The sequence below is a fragment of the Hypanus sabinus genome, chromosome 1 (assembly GCF_030144855.1).
Source record: "Hypanus sabinus isolate sHypSab1 chromosome 1, sHypSab1.hap1, whole genome shotgun sequence".
Classification (NCBI taxonomy): domain Eukaryota; kingdom Metazoa; phylum Chordata; class Chondrichthyes; order Myliobatiformes; family Dasyatidae; genus Hypanus; species Hypanus sabinus.
The window spans coordinates 119,161,669-119,181,495 of NC_082706.1; the positions used below are offsets into that span (position 1 = coordinate 119,161,669).

Sequence of the window (19,827 nt, forward strand, 5' to 3'; positions counted from 1 at the left end):
TTTGGGTTATCAGTCAGTAATGCACAACTACCGTGAACAAAATTAGAATGTGAAGTCAAGGTCATAGCTCCTTGCGGCAACTTGTATGAAAGCATTACACTTACTCGTTCTCCTTTTAAATAACCAAGATCCCCCTGAAAGAAAACATGGAATGGTTAATCAACAACGTAAGACTGTGAAGCAAGAACATTTGATTGAAATATAAAATAGAGGTTTCTCTAAAGTTGTTGAGTCTGACTTTACCAAACTGTGCTCGTGGTTGGATTACTTTTTATGCATCTCTTAAATCATTAAAATGTTCATATAATTCCAATATAATTAAGCACCAGAACGGAAGTGCTTAAACGTGGTGTTAATATTTTGCAATGTTCATCAAATTAGAGGCTGATTGGAGTTCGTATACACAATCACATTAGACCTTTTTGCACAGTATTGATTGGAAACATACTGTAGGTCAATTTTAGTCACAAGTTTTGCTCTGAAATTTCTTTCCTCTGCTCCCTCCCATCTGATTTCAATACTGGAGGACAGGAAAGTATTTCTTACAATCTAACAGAACAACAAACAATTACACTGGCCTGAAAGTGTTCAAAATATAGTTATAGACAACCTAGTCATAGAATCATGGATAGGTTACAGTGTAGGGAGAAAGAAAAACTGAGAAAATGGAATGGAACCTTTCAAGGTGAGAGAAAGTATCAGTTGCTATAATTGTGGGAATTTGTGAACTTTTAATGGGTATTAGGTCTTAGCTTTTGTGAAATGTCAAGGAAGTAAAACAAACAGATGGGCCATGTAAACGTGAGAACACAAGGGAAAGTGACAGTTACACTGGACAACAAAGACTTTGCTTCCTGAGTACTTTTGGGTGCATCTTATGGATTTTCGGCTGCTGGTCATGAAAATCACCATGAAGTTTTCCTATCACACACCATTTTTTAAAAAATAACCTATACTTGTTATTTCAATTAATAATTCATGTCAGAGTAGCTGTTGCAAAGATTTAAGGAAGGCACTTTGTTAGTTCATGAATCAAACTGGTCGCCAATGACAGGAAATCTGAAGAACCTTTAGCAGGACCAGAGAAAATTGCATGGAAGATATTCAAGAATGTTGTTGAACATTTTCTTGGCCACTGCAGAGAAACAGACTAAGTGCAGTTGGTTAACAACATGATTTAAGCATACAAAATCATGAAGTGGAATGTGTTATTAAAGATTCATTTTTTTACATTCCCATTTAAACTTCTTCCCTGCAAATTTTGGTGCAGTCAGTGATGAGGAAGGTGAAAGGTTTCAGCAGGACATTGCGGTCATGGAGAAACAGTTTTAGGGCAACTGAGATCCATCAATGCTGACTGATTATTGTTGGCCACTTAAGCATGAAGCCTCAGACACTGGGCACAAATGAAAATAATCAACAAAACATTTTTTGCTTTGTTGAACCATTGCAAATTATCAACCTATTTTGTGGATAAACATTATATTTAATAAAAGTTAATTTCTTGTTTCACCAAAGTCCTACATGATACAAGTAGTCTGAATTTACTTTTGTGTTCAGCTTTAAGCAGTACATCGTAAAGGTAAACATTTCTGACAAAGCAACACTTCTGAAGAAAAGTTGTTATATGTTGTCAACTGTCTGAATGTCATGAGCAGCACAGAGACAGTGGCCTGATGTTTAGTGAAAAGAGAGGTTAGAGGAAGAGGCTGGGAGTTGATGGTCTGTTTTCTGTGTACCATATTCTAAATAAATACAAGTACTTCCATATAAATCATCAATTGTTAATATACACCTTTTCCTCTGAGTAATCACTCTGAGCAAGTACTCCTTACTTGGAGTATTGTGTTCACTGCTGGTCACCTCATTATAGAAAGGATGTGGAAGCCTTAGAGAGGGCACGGAGGAGATTTACCAGGATGGTTGCTAGATCCCAATGCATGTCTTAAGAGGAAAGGTTGAGTGATCTGGGGCTTTCTTCTTTGGAGTGAAATAGGGTGTGATGGAACATGGAGGTGTATAACATGATGAGAATAGATAGAATGGATAGCCAGTGCCTTTTTCTCCATGCTGGAAATCTCTAATACCAGAAGGTATTCTTTTCAGGTGTGTGGGGGAAAGTTTAGGGAAAATGTCAGAGGCAGATTTCTTACACCGAGAGTAGTACATGCCTAGAATGCACCACAAGGGGTGGTGGTAGAGGCAGATACATTAGAGACATTCAAAAGACTTGGAGAGGTTTTAGGATGAAAGAAAAATGGAGAGTAATGGGCAATGTAGGAGGGAAGAAATAGATTAATCAAGTAGTAGATTAAAAGGTCTGCATAACGTTGTAGGATAAAGTACTTGTACTGTGTTTTAATGTTTGTGTTCTATTGCTGTGGTGTTGAGAGCTCTTGATTAGGAAGCTTTAGTTGCAGCTCTGGATAAGGCTGCAATTGCAGATACCTGTGGATAATGTGTGAATTACTCCTTTACCTTACCCAGTCTTTGACCTTCCTGTCGCTCGGTATCTGAATGAGGACAGAACAGCCTCCATGAAGAATTAATATCCATCACTGCTGACTTACCACCAAAGAAACTTCAATTTAAGAGTTCAGTGCTATTACCTTGTTAAACTGTGTTAACTGATAACCTGTATCTACAATGTTTAGAGGTTGGGGCCATAAACATTGTATATTTGGATTCCCAACCCCAAAGGCCAGCTGCTCAGATGAGGTTTTAAATGTGGACCTTTATTCATCCCACAAAATCACTTGAGAAGTAATAGAACATGTTCTCTCAGTGCCTCTAAAGTTGTTTTAGATTTTTATTGTATATTTATCAGCTGAAAGATCAGCATAAAAAGAGTAACTTCATATATTTAAATAGATGCAAAGTACTGAGCAATTATTTGAATTCCCACTTACACCAGAGAGATATTTATATGCACTAATTTATGAACTTACCTTCAAGAATGGACAACAAATCAAAAATGATGTAACTATACATCTGCATGGTAAACAAAGACAATGGAAACAACACAATTGCCTGGTCCCAATTAGGGGATCTGATAGAAAGAGGAGGACGTATGTTGGAATCCTGAATGTCCTACTCCTTGATTTATTTAACAGATCATTTCATCCTCATCACAATTGCCCATTACTGCTTGAACACTTACCACTACACTCCCAGGTAGGCCTGGAGGTCCAGCTTCTCCCTATAAAACAATGCAGAAAACAAATTACATTTCTGAAAATTGACCTTCATAATGTTGAGAAGTTGCACAGGCTAGGACATTTTCCTTAGAATGTTAGAAACCAAAGAGTGATTTTACAAAGGTCTTTAAAACCATGAGGTGCACACAGTCTTTGTCTCAGGGTCAGGGAGTCAACAGGGTTAAGAGGCAGAGGGTAAAGCTTTGAAGTTAGAAGATTTAAAGGAACCTAAGAGGCAACTTCTTCACAAAGGTGGGAATGCTTGTATGGAACGGGATGCCAGCGGAAATGGTTGAGGCAGGGACAGGAACAACCCTCAAGGCATTTGGGCAGGTTCATGGATAGTAAAGATTTTAAGGGGCATGTGTTGCTTGAATTTCCAGCACCTGCAGATTTCCTCGTGTTAATATCCTTGTAAATCTCCTCTGCATCCTTTCTATGGTTTCCACGTCCTTTCTGTAGTGAGGCGACAGAATTGAGTACAGTACTGTACTCCAAGTGGGGTCTGACCAGGTTCCTATACAGCAGCAACATTGATATCAAACCAGCACTGCAGGCTAGAAACACAAAAGACTGCAGATGTTGGAATCTGGAACCACAAACAATCTGCTGGAGAAACTTAACAGGTCTAGCAGTATCTGTAGCGGGTGAGGAATTGCCAATGCCTTGGGTCATAACCCTGAAGAATAATTGACATCATGAACTGCTACTTTGCATACATCTGGTAGGCATGATTATTGCATGCACTAATTTAACATCATGTACAGCATCTTGTTGCAAAGGTGCTTGTATACATCAATTAACACAATTGAAGAACTTCCCCACCCCCCCCCCCCCACAGTACTGCAGCAACTAGTTAACCAGGCAGGCCTCTTTTTGTCACATACAGTAGGATTGGTTGATTAATTCTATAGCAGTTTCTCCAGACACCAATAACCTGCTCCATGCTATATATGATTTTAATCTTCTTTTGTCAATCTTTTCCTGCAAAACTTACTTTTTCTCCTTTGTCCCCAGAAAGTCCTGGAAAACCGGTTGCACCCTGAGAATAAGAACAAAATAAAATTACAATTTCATTTTATATACATGTGTTAACTGATGAGACATTCCATGATGTTTTCATTCAGAATTTGGAGGTGAAACGAAGAAGAGCTGAGGGTAGGTAATTGGGACTGGCTGAGCCGAGCTGGATTTATGAAAGGGAAATCTTGCTTATCAGACCTGTTACAGTTTGTAACCAGCAGAAGCAATATGAAGGGATCAATTGATGTGGTATATCTGGGTTTACAGAAGGTCTTCAATAGGTGAACTGAAGGATTAAATATACATATATTGAAAGCTAAAGAGAACATGGTATTTATGGTATGGATTGAGGATTGATTAAAGGACAGAAAATAATCAGTAGAAATAAAAAAAATGTCCTATCTATCTTGACAGCGTATACTAACAGGGATTGATTTTGGAAGCCTATTTATTCATGTCTTATGTACGTTAATGATATGTCTGTGAAGACCAAGAATGATATATCTCACTTAGCACACAGAGCTAAGTGGCAATGTTCACCATGAGGGCAACACAGAAAGCTTCAAGGGGATATAAACAGGTTAAGTGAATAAGCAATGACGTGGCAGATAGAGGATAAAGTGAAAAAATATAAAAAGTTACTCAATCTGCTAGAAACTTGGAGTATTTTTCATATGGTGGTGATTAAAAGGTGTTGGAGCTCAGAAGAGCCTGACATCCTTGTACATGAGTCACTGAAGGCCAATGTGTAGGTATAGCAAGCAAATTCAAAAGCAAATGGTAGATTGGATTTTATTGCAAAAGGAATTGAGTAGAATAGCAGGGACATTCCAGTGATGAAAGGCCATGGTGAGACCACATGTACAGGTGTGATTTCAGGAATGATGCTTTTGTTGTACAAGTATAGATTAAGCAGACTGGGCCCATGCAGTCTGGATGTTAAACAAATGATACCTGATCTCATTGAAATATATAAAAATAGCTTGGAGTTTAAAAAAAAGTATATTGGTGATGATGTTTCCGCTTATTGGTGTTTCTTAGATGAGGTCTCATGGTCTCAAAATAAGATGTTGACCATTAAAGACAGAGAAGAGAAGAAATTTCAACACTCTGAGGGTGTGAATCTTAAGAATTCTGCACGCAGGGCTGTGGACTCTCAATCACTGAGTATATCTAAAGATTTATTGAAAGATTTTTACATATTAACAGAATAAATGCAAGATTAACACAGAAAGTGGCACTACAATTGAAGATCAACTATAATCTCTTTGAAACTGAAACAGGCATAAGGAAACAATTACTTTTCCTGCTATAATTTCTTAACTTTCTAAGTCCTGCTCCAAGTGATAGGCAGCAACTCTGAGGTTTAGAGGTGGACAGGTCTGAAGATAAAATTACAGAGTTTAGGGCATAGGTAGCTGAAATGAAGGCACGAAGCAAAAAAAAAAAATCTATAGAAAAAATAAGGTAGAGTCTGAAGAATATGTGATAAAAGTAGTAAGTGGTAATGAGAAATTTCATGTGTTATTTCATTTCTTCAAGTGCAGATATTAAGGTGCATGATTATGGAGGGATTTAACTATGAGAATGAGAATCTTAAAATCAAGATATTAGTGGACAGGGAGCCAATAGTACAATTTCCATCAGTACATTATAATAATGAGCAAACTGTTTTTGGTGACAGTTAAAATGCAGGTGACAAAAAGTACTCATTTCAACAGATCAAAAGTCTTCAGTCCATTTAATCACAGGGAACCCATAACCAAATTCAGTCTTGTACTAACTGTTCACATAAATATATGGAATGGAAAAAGGGTGGCCTGATTAATAACTGATGGTGGGAACATTGTTTCAGCTTCCCCAGTCCAATCGCATTGAATTTGGCTGAATATAACTGTTCAGTGCGAGGTAGAAATTGAAGAATGAGCTTGCATTAAAAAAAGTTGACCTCTTTACCTCTTTTAATTAATTTTTGTTCAGCAAGTAACTTGGAAAATACTGACAACCATTTATAGTGAATAGAAAGTGGCAACTGCTAAAGTTAGGTAACACCTCTCTTTTTAAAAGTCAGTCTATCTAAAAACTCAGCTGCCATTAGCCAGGTAAAAACAAAATCTGACATTCTGACGGATTTGATCTATTCATTTTGAATCTTTCTCAAATATCAAGCACAGGTGAAACAATGTTGACTTACTTTGTTTTGCCTATCATTTGATTAATTATCCTGTAATCATAGCTAATCAGTTCCATTTGCTCTATTGTGTGAAAATCAACAACTTTAAAATATTATCAATAGTTTCAGGTAGAAAACTAAAGCCCTGGCACAAAACCAGCAACACCCTTAATTTTCTGACACCTGTGTATCGCCACTATTGTTGGCCTTTCTTTACTCATTTATATAAGTGATGGACAGCCAGCTATAAATATTATGCAGTGCTAGCAAACTTCCAATAGCTTGTGATTTGATCCTTAACCAGAAATACCAATTTAAGATGACCTTTTTTGTCCCTCCACCCAAAAAGGTCTCTGCCTTGCAATTGGAACATGAATGTCACATATGATATTTGTTGAATTGTGCCTTTGCCTATAGATACTGTCTGCCTTAATAGAGAATTGCCACAGTGAAAATATGGTTCTAATAGAGTAGGTAAGGTTTTAGACAATATGACATCTGAGCCTGTTCCATCAGTCACAAAGTTCAAGGTTATCTTTTTTTGTGTCAAAACTGCTTCCTTGTTTTTAACCATAAACCTCAACTCCCAAAGGCCAGAACTGTCTATTTCTGCCTTTGATGTGTTTGATGACTATGCTTCCAAACCTCCTTGGGGGTGTGGTTGACCCTCTAAGGGAGGGAAATATCATCTGTGTCCTAATTGAGTAGAGTTGGAGAATGAAGGATAGGCCAGGATAATGAGAAATTTCTTGAGAGGATGGGGAATTCTATACTCTAAACAATCATGGCAGCTGAGTCATTATGTTCAAATTCAAAACAGGGATCATGTGGATTTTTGGGCAGGGGGTATAGGAGTAGTGCTGGAAAACGGCACTGAGGTAAAAGAACAGCAGTGACCTTGGTGGGTGGCAAAGGAGACAAAGGACTGGATGTCCTATTCTTGCTCTAATTCTTATATTCTTTTGTTATACAGTTTCAGGCAGGTGGGGTTTGTCAGCCTTGGACAGCAGCCCGCCTAGGAGAAGGAAAGCTCTGATTTGAAATCTTTGCTGCCTTGTGGCCATACCCACCCATGGGAAAGGCTTCGGGAGTAAACCCCGAGGAAGAAATCCAGAGCCGGGGTCCCTAAGGCAGTTTGATGTTGTTTTCAACTTCACTCTGGCAACCTCTGCAATGACACTGGTGTCAGGCTGTATCAAGCTTGCTTTTCCCTTGGACTACATCAGTGACATGGAGAGCGGAAATCCGCAGCATGGGCAACGGCTGGTTCTTCAAATCTTCCCACCCAGGCTTGCACCCTGGAGAGGGCACCAGAGGCGCAAGCCCATGATCCCCTGGGATCGGTGGCTGCCTACTACAGTACTGTCATACAACTGTAGTAGTGCCACTTGAGTTAAGCATTAGGGTGCAACTCTCACCCAAGTGATGAACAAAGTCAAGACATACAAAATTACAGCAGTTCTGAAAATGGGAGCACAGGTAGACAGAGAGATGAGGAAGCTGTGTGGCATTTTTGTCTTCATTGTCAAAGGCACCAATTATAAAAGAAGGGATATTATGTTGCAGTTGTATAAAACTGGTTCGGCTGCACTTCAAGTATTAAGTTTAGTTTATTACATTACGTTGTCACCACCTTACAGGAAAGATGCAGTTAAGTTAGAGAATTTAGAACAGATTCATAAAGATATTGCCTGAACTGGAGTTCTTGAGTTATCAGGAGAGGAAGCTAGGTCTGTCTTCCTGGAATGAAGGTGGCTGAGAGTTGACACGATATAGGTTTATAAAATTATGAAAGCGATAAATAGGATAGATAGCCCTTGTGCTGTGATGAAGTTTAAAGAAGCCATGAGGCATAAGTTTTTCACACCTGGTGAAGAGGGCATCTGATATGAGCTGCCAGAGGAAGAAACAGTAACGACATTTAAGTAGCACCTTGACTGGTAGTTGAATGTACAGGGCATAAAGGGATATGAAATCAATGCAAGCAAGTGAGATCTATGTGGACAGCAAGTGGACAGATATGATAGGCTGATATGGACACAGTGGACTGCAGGACCTGCTTCTATATTGTATTCACTATATGATTCTGAGAGATGAAACAAGGGAAAATGAGAAAGAATATTCAAATTTAAAGAAGCCTTTCTTTTCGAACAGATGTGTTTGCTCCGACCCTTGTGCAGAATATGGCTGTTGCAAGGTCAAGGTGTATTGCAATGAAAGTAGACTAAATTTAACTTGTGAAACCTCGGAAATACAGAGGCCATTTAGAATTATCCAAAGTGAAAGAGTGCTTCAAGGAGTATTGGTTGGATAATACCAACCTGCAATTCTCTGTTTGCCAATTATTTGGATTAATTGCTGGTGATAATGTTATTGAATTAGTCATCCAGCAACAATGATTATAAAATATTATCCATCCCAAAAATGCAGATTGAGTATTTAATTCAGTGCATGATAAATTTAGGTAAATAAAAAGAAGATATTACCTAACAACACACACAAAATGCTGGTGGAATGCAGTAGCCCAGGCAGCATTTATAGGGAGAAGTGCCGTCAACGTTTCAGGCCGAGACCCTTCATCAGGATGAAGGATCTTGGCCCGAAATGTCAACAACGCTTCTCCCTATAAATGCTGCCTGGGCTACTGCATTCCACCAGCATTTTGTGTGTGTTCCTTGAATTTCCAGCATCTACAGATTTCCTCATGTTTGATATTACCTAAAGTGACTTGAGACTGCCAAATAGCAAAGTAAACTGGTAAAGAAAGCTTCTGCCTGATTAGGTCTGACCTAACTGATTGCCTTTTCTTCCTGTGGCCTGAAATGGCTAAGTAAGCTACAACATCAGAACAAACTTGCAGATGTTCTTCACATTCCAAGAACAAACCAGAAAGTTAAAATTATTCTAAGTGAAACAGCTGTGCCTTTCCACAGCCTGTCCATCCATTTGCTCTAGAATAACTGTGACTTATAATTAAAAAGAAAATACGCTCCTGGTTTAAAAGAAGATATCTCTTATTCCCATTTCCTATTAGTGTTCAGGAGAGCTAACACTCTTCTGAACTGAATCAGAATCATGTTTATTATCACCTGTATGTGTCATGAAATTTGTTAACTTAGCAGCATCAGTTTAAGGCAATACATGATAATATAGAAACTCACAGAAATAATATATATACACACTTTAAAAGTGAGTTAGTGTTCATGGGTTCAATGTCCATTTAGCAATTGTATGGCAGAGGGGAAGAAGCTGCCCCTGAATTGCTGAGTGTGTGCCTTCAGACTTCTGTATCTCCTTCCTGATAGCAGCAATGAGAAGAGGGCATGACCTGGGTGATGGTGGTCTTTAATAAAGGACATCTCCTTTCTGAAGCACCACTCCTGAAGGATCTTGGATACCATGGAGACTGCTACCCAAGATGGAAGTGACTGATTTTATAACTTTCTGTAGCTTCTTTTGGTCCTGTGCAGTAGCCCCTGTGCCCCAAGTGGCTGTGATACATGTACTTCTTTCTGATTGTGATCCAAATCGGAGCCTCTCTGAATCCGAGCCCATCAGCATCTGGCGTGGGATGGGCGGGAAGTGAGAAAGTTTAAAGCTTTCTAAAATGGTTTGTTACCAGAAGGAGCAATGCTGAGGTCAACGTTACAGCAAGGGCAGAGTGCAGGTCCACATGAAGACAAAACACTGGAGGTCTTCTAACAAGTTTAAAGTATCCTGGGATTGCAAAAGATGCTTTGTAAATCTAACGTTCTTTATTTTCTAAATAATCTGGTAAAACGCATCTGAACTGGTTTTTCCAAGATTAACACCATATTTACATGACTGTTCTAAAACTAGGAGAGGGAGAACTCAATTGAATGGTATAGAAGTGTCTTTTAACTAAGTATGGGCTGTGTCAAGAACAATCCAGTTCATTGTATGGGTTTAGATCATAATGTGAACCCATTCACTTGGATCTGAATACCATCCAGCTGAGAGATTCAGCATATGATTTGATTTGAGACGGATAGACTATGGGTCTCTAGGAGTTGCTCTCATTGAAAAGAAATTTTAACTTGATTTTTTAAAAACAATTAAATTAAATGAGAGCTTGTCTTTTCTTCCAGGTAGATGTGTAAATTCCTATCCTGCTGTTCCAAGAGCAGCAGGAGAGATTCCCTGCTATTCTGATATTTCCTAAATCGAAACAGATTATCCAGTCATTGCTGTTTTTAAGTTCATCACTGTATGCAACTGGTTGGTAATTCAGAATTATATTCCACAACTTATTAATGAAGTTCTTTAGGATACTCCAGGTACATGAATGATTCAGTATAAGTGTATATATAAATGCAATGAACTTTGCTTGGTTACACTGACAGATCAATGGTTTTGATAACATCTGCTCTCAAGCTCAGGGTTTTGGTTCATGTGTCAATGAACAAAGAAATCCTGAATTTACTGACAGATTTCAGGTGGTTAATCCATCAGTTTGCTCTACTACCGGATTCTACATGAAGTCTAACAGGAAGAACACAAATATGTTAAGATTGCACAGCACAATTTTGTGCAATATTGTTCGTATCTCTAGGCAAATTAGCTTATTATTGATGGCCAAAATGACTGGCATCAATGTGGAGTGACAAGAGTTGTGTGCTGCACAACTCTAGAGTTACATGTTTCAGTTTTTTCACTTTCTTGAAGCTAACAAAATGAAAGTTTTATTTCATGTTTAGCAGAGACAATTTCAAATAATTGAAAAAGCACGAGCCCCTTGACAGGCTAAGTTATGCAGGTGTGGCTTTGCCATCAATACAGAGTTTTCACTGTCTAATGGATGGAGCTCATCTGGGCCACACACCCACAAGGACATGATACAATCATTTGGACAATGTTATCAGCTCGTGCATTTAGTGCATCAGAACCAAGTAAGGATGAGAAAATTAAATTTCCATTTGTGAGTACAGGCAATGAGTCCTACTCAGCAAAATCTATGTTTTTAATTCGCCCTCAGGAATTCTGGATTATTGTGGGAGTGATGTCATGCTCAGGTGGGAATACATCGTGTCACAGCGAATATGGGCAAGCATATTCTGGTGTAGTGAACACCTGCATCAGCAGTCATGTCTGTGGAAGTAGCTCAGTCCACTAACCCTACTGAAATACTAAATATAGCTGCAGGTCACCAGGGTAAAGTCTAGTACAGCACATTCTGTTTAGTAAAGGGGTAGCAGAGGTTTAGTTCTTTGACAATGAAAACTAAGCAGCTTACCACTTCTCCAGGAAGACCCATTTTTCCAGGAAATCCATCAAGACCATGATCACCCTAAGGCATGGAAAACAGCATGAAACTTAATTTATGCATAGTAACTTACAAGGATGAAAAATAAATCACTGTCAGGTTTTATATTGCAGAAAATATTTTAATCCCTTTTAATTTGGACTTGTTCAGGCATTGAATTCTATTTAGATCTGCTTATTATAAGCACAGTAATGGCTGTGAATGCAAATGACACCCATAGTTTGTTGTCTTTTAGTCTCAGTTTCGTTCACCTCCTGACCCATAGACTAAGTTATTTGTGAACTGGTTACTTCAGCCCTTTCCACTGATCTTCATTTACTGAGCTTTGGTCTTTTCCTCATTATTGTTCTTGAGTCCATTAATACCTACATCCAAAAATTGTCAAAAGACTTTTAGATCTTGAAGAGCAAAGCAGGATCCCATTACAACTTCCTTCTTACAATGGATTATTACATTGAGAGTCATTCCATCTCTATCCTTGGCAGAACTGTACCTTTGATTTCCAGGTATCAGTCTTAATTTAATGTATGGTTAAAATAAAGAAAATGCTGCATTCGAGCACATTAGCAGGTAAAATAGCAATCAATCTTGGTTCAGGAGGAATAGTCTCATGACTTGATCTGACTTTAATTTCACTTTGTTGGGTCCAGCAATTTATGGGTCAGCTGGAGAAATGTGACTGAAAACTGCTGCTTTTTTACATCCTAATGTACAGTTGTGCTCTCTTATTTTTCCAATTCTGATAAAAAGTTAATGCTTGTTGTGTTGTGCTTTCTTATTTTTCCAATTCTGATAAAAAGTTAGTGCTTGTTGTTTTATCTACAGGTGCTGCCTAAAAACTTTTTGTGTCCCTATCAGTTTACAAACATCTGCAGTATTCTTTTGTTTTGTTTTTCAGTCAGGTAATGATGGGAATTGTGATAAGGTTTGAAATCTAGATTTTGCCATGATATTCTGTAATTTAGGGGGTTAATATAAACGTTACTCAGAAATGGTTTGCACATGAAAACTCCTTGTACCTTCTCTCCACGGGATCCTTTCTGGCCCAGATCACCCTTTATACCCTAGGAATAGAAATAACTATAAACAATAATACAACTTTTAAAAAATACAAGCAATTGAACTATAGCCATTTCTATTGATTGATATGCAATTTGCAACAAGCAATTAAATAGCAATAACTTTATGATCCATTTACACCAGCCTATTTCTCATAAGATAAAGATCTCCAATACATTGCTAATGTTGCCTTAGAAAAATCATACGTGAATTGATACATAATGTTTTTCAATCAGATTAATAATCTACACAAACATGACTGGAGAGAATAAGTTTAGGGTCAGTCAAAAAAAGTAGAAAATGAAATCTTAAGCCTATGTTGCTCATAGTCCAAGAACGTTAACCAACAGGGTCAGAAAAAGGGAAAATAAGCTTATAATGGACTGCTCTGGGTTTACTAGTTGTAAGATGTTGTAATTCGTAAGCTGGCAAGTAGATTGATAGAATAGGAGAGTGAAGAGGTATTGATAGAACTGATCTAGAGAGGAAGCTGGTCTGATTAATTTTTTTTGTGTGGATCCTCAACCTTTCTGAACAACACGCACAAAGTGCTGGAGGAACTCTGCAGGTCGGGCTGCATCTATGGAGGGGAATAACAATCAATATGTATTCCCCTCTGTAGATGCTACCTGACCTGCTGAAAACCTCTAATATTTTGTGTGTATTGCTCAAGATTTTCAGCATCTGCAGAATCTTTTGTGTCTGTGGTCCTTTTTTGCATTTTTTGTAGTGGAAAGATTTTGGAATGCAAAGGATATTCAAGATTAATTTATTATCAAAGAATGTATAAATTATACAATGTTGAGGTTTCTTTGCTCACAGGTAGCCACAATGGAAGAAACCTGAAACAGCCCAGTTGAAGAAATATAGAATCAAAATAAAGATAAAAGACCAACATTCGATGCACAACAGAAAGTGAAAAAAATCATGCAAACAATTGAATCGGACAACAGCAACAGCATTCTGAACCAACATTGAGTACTCAGATCTGAACACCAGAACAGCAGGAGTAGGCCGAGAGCCTCGCTTATCAGTTCATCATATTAGTGGGCACAGAGCATAGCAGGCAGGGCAGTCTTCATAGCCCTAGTGCCATGGAGATGACCATCACAGAGAATGAATTAAATCAGCTTTCATCCCAACCAATACTCTGTCTTTTCAGTCCATCTGGGCTGGTGTTTGAATTGACCCAAACAATGGAACATTGAAAGGCTCCAGTGCCTGGGAGAGAGGAGTGAAGATCGTGGAGAATGAGCAAAATGGGCTCTTGTCTCTGATCTGGGCTGATGTTTAAATTGTCTAAAATAGCACATTGTACCTCTCGCTAGGACCCAGGCACCACTGCAGATAAAGGCCTTGGGCCTAGACCACGTTGTTCAGTGACTCACTCTGGGCCCAGGTTTTGTCTCCCAGCAACTCGCTCCTGGCCAAGATTCCATCTCCCAGCCCAAAGCCGCTCTTAAGCTCTTCAGGTCAGCTCAGCACCCTGAGAGATCCAACCTCTGACCCGGCCCAGCTGTATGGGCATCGGAACTCCACCTGCAACACGCGACGAAGATCACTTGCTCTTTCACTGCAGTAATCTAACACAATTTACCACAGAAAAGCTATTTTTATGATGTTTTTAGCACTGATTTTTTATCTTTTTGACTACCAGAAACTGTCACATACATTCGGTAGAACCGTCTTAACTGATAGCACAGGATGGACAAGATAAACTATTTATGTAGTTTCATCGACTGTTTTAATGGGACAGATGTGAAACCGTGCATGGACATTTTATCCCAGCTGGAAAACATTCAGAAATAAGAAGCAGACTTTGCATGTTGCACTTACACATTCTATCATACATCTTCATTGTGGAGACCCTAACTTACCAGAAAATATTGAATGAAGTTCTGAAAATTGGACTCAGTGCCTTAGGTGGTCTGTGAGTGAGCTATCAGCAACCATCTTAGAGATCCAATATGTAAGGTATTGTATTTTCAAGATCACCTAGTTGGATCAGTAGAGTTCTGAATCTTCTGGCTTTGGTCAGGGAATTCCAAAGCTTCTGTTGTAAGTCTGGGACATATTATTTCCTTGGATATTTTTGTTTTCTCCTGTTCTGGGGACACATTGATATCACAATAGAGTTATTAATCTGAACATTTAGGTTGATTATATTCATTTTGGCAGTGAGCAGCCCAGAGTGCATCCAGACAGAAGATGGTGAGTAAGATTACACCCAATGCTTCTTTAATTATAGCATCACTGTAGCCAGCCACACCAGTCTGTCAGAATCGATGGTGATGTTCATCAGGTTTGGTAGGTCTTCAGGTGACTGAGTGGTTTCATTCTGGGCGCATATTTTCAGCATTGGGAGTTAGTCGTTTCTCAGTGGAGTGGGATATACTGCATTGGGCTGCTCCCTTCTTCCACCGTTCCAGTTGAATATCCATTATTTGGATCTCGGTTGTCAATGTTTCCATGCTTGAAGCTCAAATGTGCCTCTGGTCAAGTTCGAGCATTGGTAAAGAGAGAGCTGAGAGAAGAGAACTAAGCGGGAGAGACTATTGAGGCACCTCAATGCAGTAGCATATCCACTGGAGCTTGTTCCTCAGTTCTGGTTGATGATTTATTTTGATTTACCTCTGAAGTGACTTAGTTTGAAAATGTTCTTATCTAGTCATCACCAGACATTGACTCTGGTGGTATATTGTCTTGAATGAAATGGATAACAAGACAGGAGGTGATTACACCACAGAGTTTGACTCTGGTCTGGGTTCAGAGGTGTCAGTTTCTTTCTCTCAGAGCAGTGGTGGCTATGCAGAGTTCATAGAGTGGTGGCGGGCATCTATGATTGATCAAGCCATGGTAAATGATGGCATACATACATCTTCGTTACTTAAGGCCAGGTTCAGTATCATGATGAGCCATACTGACTGTGTGATTTTCCTCATTGCATCTTTCTTCTGCCTTTGACTAACCCTTCCTTCCACCTTACACGATGTAAATTTTTGACAGCGTTGCTTTAGGGAGTCGATGGAGCACAGACCTCCTGACCACAGCAAGGTGCGAGGACACTTGCCGGAAGTTACAACTTCCTGCTCAAATTACAGGCTATCTAGTCATCATTGTATACTTACTAACATTAAATATGCAAATACTTCCATATAAACAGAAACAAACATTTGTTACAAGTCATTGGAAAATCAGGTCAACACACACTATAAATAGCTGGGTCTTACAGAATCTGAAGACTTCAAAGCCCAAATGTGGATTTGATCTCTCTGCCTCCAGTTATGTTACACAAACATTTGAGATAGATATGAGAAAATGTAGAAAAGTATCCTGGTTCTGAAGGTCAACTAACATCTATAAAATAAAGAACTAAACTCTGGAGTATTAGTTGTCCAAGATCAGTTCTTGATTTGGGTGCGTATCATGATGTTGCAAGGAATCCATATCAGCAAAGACTTGATCATTGATGGGGAGAAGAAACCAGGGGTGAGAAAGGTTAAAAATATTCAACTCATCATCAAATCTAACACAGAAAAGTCACGTATTCTTTACATGTACAGTGAGAGAGAACAACAAAAACTGTAAATCCAACGTGTCAACTTACAGGTGGTCCAGTTGCACCTCGGAAACCCTGTTCTCCAGGAAAACCCTGGTCTCCCTATTGGAAATAATGAACAGTTTAATAACTAAGGTAAAAACAAACAATTATGTACTCTGTTTACCCTCAGAATAGGAATTTATTTGTGCGTGACTATGAAAATTGTGATATCACTTTTCGTTGAACCACATTCCAACATCAACAGAGTTGGCATAACCGAGAAGAGAATTGGGAACAATATTTCTGCACAATGTTTATTTTGTTAAATAAAGGGTTTATTAGCAGCAGATGTGTTAATTATACACAGAAAATACAGCAGATGCTAAAACCTAGAACAACACAGAAGACTCAGCAGGTCAGGTGGCATCCATGGATGGAAGTGGACAGTTGACATTTTGGGTCACCTGTACTGGAAGATAGAGAGAAGATAAAGGTAAAAAGAGGTGAAGGGAATGGGTGGAGCAAGAGCTGGCAGATGAAACAGGGGAGGGAGCAGCAATAGTTAGAATGTGGAGGGGAGAGTGTAAATCATGCCAGAAGCTGGAAGCTCATAGGTGAAAGAGACAAAGGACTGGAGATGGTGGAATCTGATAGGAGGAAACATGGAATAAAGGCAGGGAGGTTAGGAAGATGAATGCAAATAGAGATGGAGGGGAACCAGTTGGAGAAATTTGTGGGTGATGGGCAGATGTGAGGGTTCAGAAGGAGAACGAGGCATGGTGATAGGAACTGGATGAAACAGAAAGAAAGAGGAAATAGATAGAGGGAGAACAGTTATCAAAAGATGGAGAATGCAACGTTCACATTGGCATTGATTACTTTGACAAATACAAACTTATATGTGGCAGGATCATAATTTGGAATACATGAGGCAATTGAACTGGCAGGGTTGACCTGCAGACTATGAATCTGAGACTCTATGTTGACGGCAACACATGCTTTACAAGCTTCTTCTAACAGGATCTGTGAGAAGTCTGCAACTACAGTATATAACTCCAGAAATTCAAAGCAGACATATGTTTTATCACACCGCTTCTGGACTTTCCCAGGACTCAGGGTAATTCCATAATTAACCCTTTGTTTAATGCATGTAATATACAGTGTCATACCATCTGAAATCACAATGTTTAATGGACATGTGCATGGATAGAAAACACCAGAGAAATATGGGTAAACGGGAAGAGCACAGATAGACATCATGGATTAAAGAGTCTGTTTCTGTCTTGCATTACTCTATGACTGTGAAGCATCTGGTGGAACCACCTGTGTTCTTGTATGACTGTCCTGTGTGAAGAAATGCATGGAATCCATCAAGTAAGCCTTTGATATGTTCCAACATGCTGCTTTATATATATTTCACCAATTTACTTTGTATCTCTGCCGACAATGCTTGAGCCCATTTCAACAGTTTGCGTGTGAGAGAGAAAAGTCGTGATGAGTGCTTGTTAAAAGACAGAAACAACAAATTGCCATTTTACAATGGTAAGTATACCAGGTTAAAGTCATCAGTACAAGTTTCACAGACTAATTCATGTTTCATGATATTCTGACTATTTTTCCATATAATTAATTTGGAGAAAAATGCACCCTTAATATTAACTTCTAAAAATAAAATTAATTATGCAGCTTACACAAGCTGCAGGCCAATTGTCAAGTAGAGACAAAACACAATTACCCAGGATGATCTAATAGAAGTGTCAGGGTTATTATTTCATTCCAGTAATTCAGTAATTCCAAAGAAGATGCACAATACAATTTATGCAATGCTTCTTGCTGTCCAACATCATTAGACTCAATGGCAAGAATCCAACAGTCACCTTGATAATGCCAAGATATGGAGGCCAAGTATAACCAGCAGAGGGATGCAAAAAATCCAAGCAATCCATTCAACATCCAATGGAACACCACCTGTGTGCAGATCCCACTAAGACTCAGTCACCTCAGAGAAGTATAACACGCTCAGTTCCAAAATACTGCATGGGAAAAAGAAGAAGTAACCCAAAAGGTGGGCATTCTTGATTATCAATTCATCTTTCAAGATCAGATTTGGAGAGAAATTAAAATGGGACACGAACTATGACAAAGCTTCTTTGGGACATTAAGTCTGAAAAGTGTTTTGAAGCCACATGATGGGAACAAAATGATTAAAAACTTAGCAAGTCAGACAGCATCACTCTTAAAATGAGCAAGGCTGTTCTTTCACTAAACAGTCCCTAAACAGTGCAATGAACCTGGCCCTTCACAGTATATGTGGGGCTTTGAAAACCATACCCATGGTTCTTAGGTTCTCGCAGATAAAATGCATTAAATGTACGTCATTGGCTATAACTGGGATACTCTGATGTGAAAAATTTTACACCAAGAGAAGGGTGTTTACTTTGGCTCCTGCTTGGAACAGTTGTGAATCCAGAAGGCATGACGAATTGGGGAAGGGGAAGCAATCCATAGTCAACAATCTTTATATGGACACAGCAAACCCCACCTACTTTTTCAGGTGTCATGTAAACACCACCTGGGGTCTTTAAAGGTCTTTGTTTTGGTTATAAATCATCTAAGAAAACTCTGCTGCATTCATGATGCTTGTTAAAATTTGGTATAAATACTAAAATACAAGGCTATAGATTTACCTAGACAGTGGTCAGAAAGTTTGTTGAACTAAGTATCTTGGATGATGATAAAACGCACAAGACAATGGCATAATGTTCGTCATTTACGCTCAAGGCCAATTGCAACAATTCAAATCCTAGAATTAGGATTGCCATTCTTTCCTTATAACTCTGCCCAAAGTGTAATATTTATACATCAATCACTGTACAGCTATTCTTCATTCCTACATTGTATTGATGTAAGTAACAATATCTGCGATGTTCAAATGAACAGTAACATGTAAGTAAATTGGGCCTAGGGATCTTTCAGTTACCAGCAGTGCAAGTTTGGGTGCATTAGAACTGTTCCATTTGCAAATACAAATAAAATAAACTTTTCATGAAATGTCTTCCATTGAAAAATTTCAGCAGCTTTTCTTGTGCAGTCATTTGATATTATTGCCCTCACAGGCATAATTTAATACTGATTTGTTGTAAAAGCCAAACTTCTTTTATTCACAATTTCCCCAGTGTTGTCTGCCAGTGAATCAGTTCTTTGTCCTCTGCTGAAAAATCATACTTTGTCCCATCATACTTTATTGTTGGATCATCCTTATTCACCCACTTCTTCCTGAAATATCATCTGTTTTTAAAATGATCTTAATCAGCATAATTTCAACTTAATCTGGCAAAAAGAACAGTACAAATAGGTACTGAAAGAAGAGAAAACTAAATTAAACAGTGTTGAGAAAACAGTAAGTTGAAAGCATTGCTCCGTGTGATTAATTGCGAGAAGGACTATACAATTTTATAATAATGTCATCCATTGTCCAGAACTTGTCCAGAAATTGTTCAAGTCTACATAAACCATAATCCTTGGAAGGTGATTGCTGTTAGTTAAATGC

The 19,827-nt window shown here is 38.6% G+C and overlaps 1 protein-coding gene across 1 annotated transcript in view; it reads right to left on the reverse strand.

Moving 5' to 3' along the window:
- The window catches only part of col22a1 (collagen, type XXII, alpha 1), a 256,846-nt gene that overhangs the window by 101,312 nt on the left and 135,707 nt on the right, over positions 1 to 19,827 (reverse strand). Inside the window, exons 15-20 of the mRNA XM_059988289.1 lie at positions 16,344 to 16,397; positions 12,697 to 12,741; positions 11,648 to 11,701; positions 4,195 to 4,239; positions 3,161 to 3,199; positions 105 to 134 (exon numbers count right to left, since the gene is read on the reverse strand). Coding sequence (XP_059844272.1) covers positions 105 to 134; positions 3,161 to 3,199; positions 4,195 to 4,239; positions 11,648 to 11,701; positions 12,697 to 12,741; positions 16,344 to 16,397 — 267 coding nt within the window. The remainder of the gene's footprint in view (positions 1 to 104; positions 135 to 3,160; positions 3,200 to 4,194; positions 4,240 to 11,647; positions 11,702 to 12,696; positions 12,742 to 16,343; positions 16,398 to 19,827) is intronic.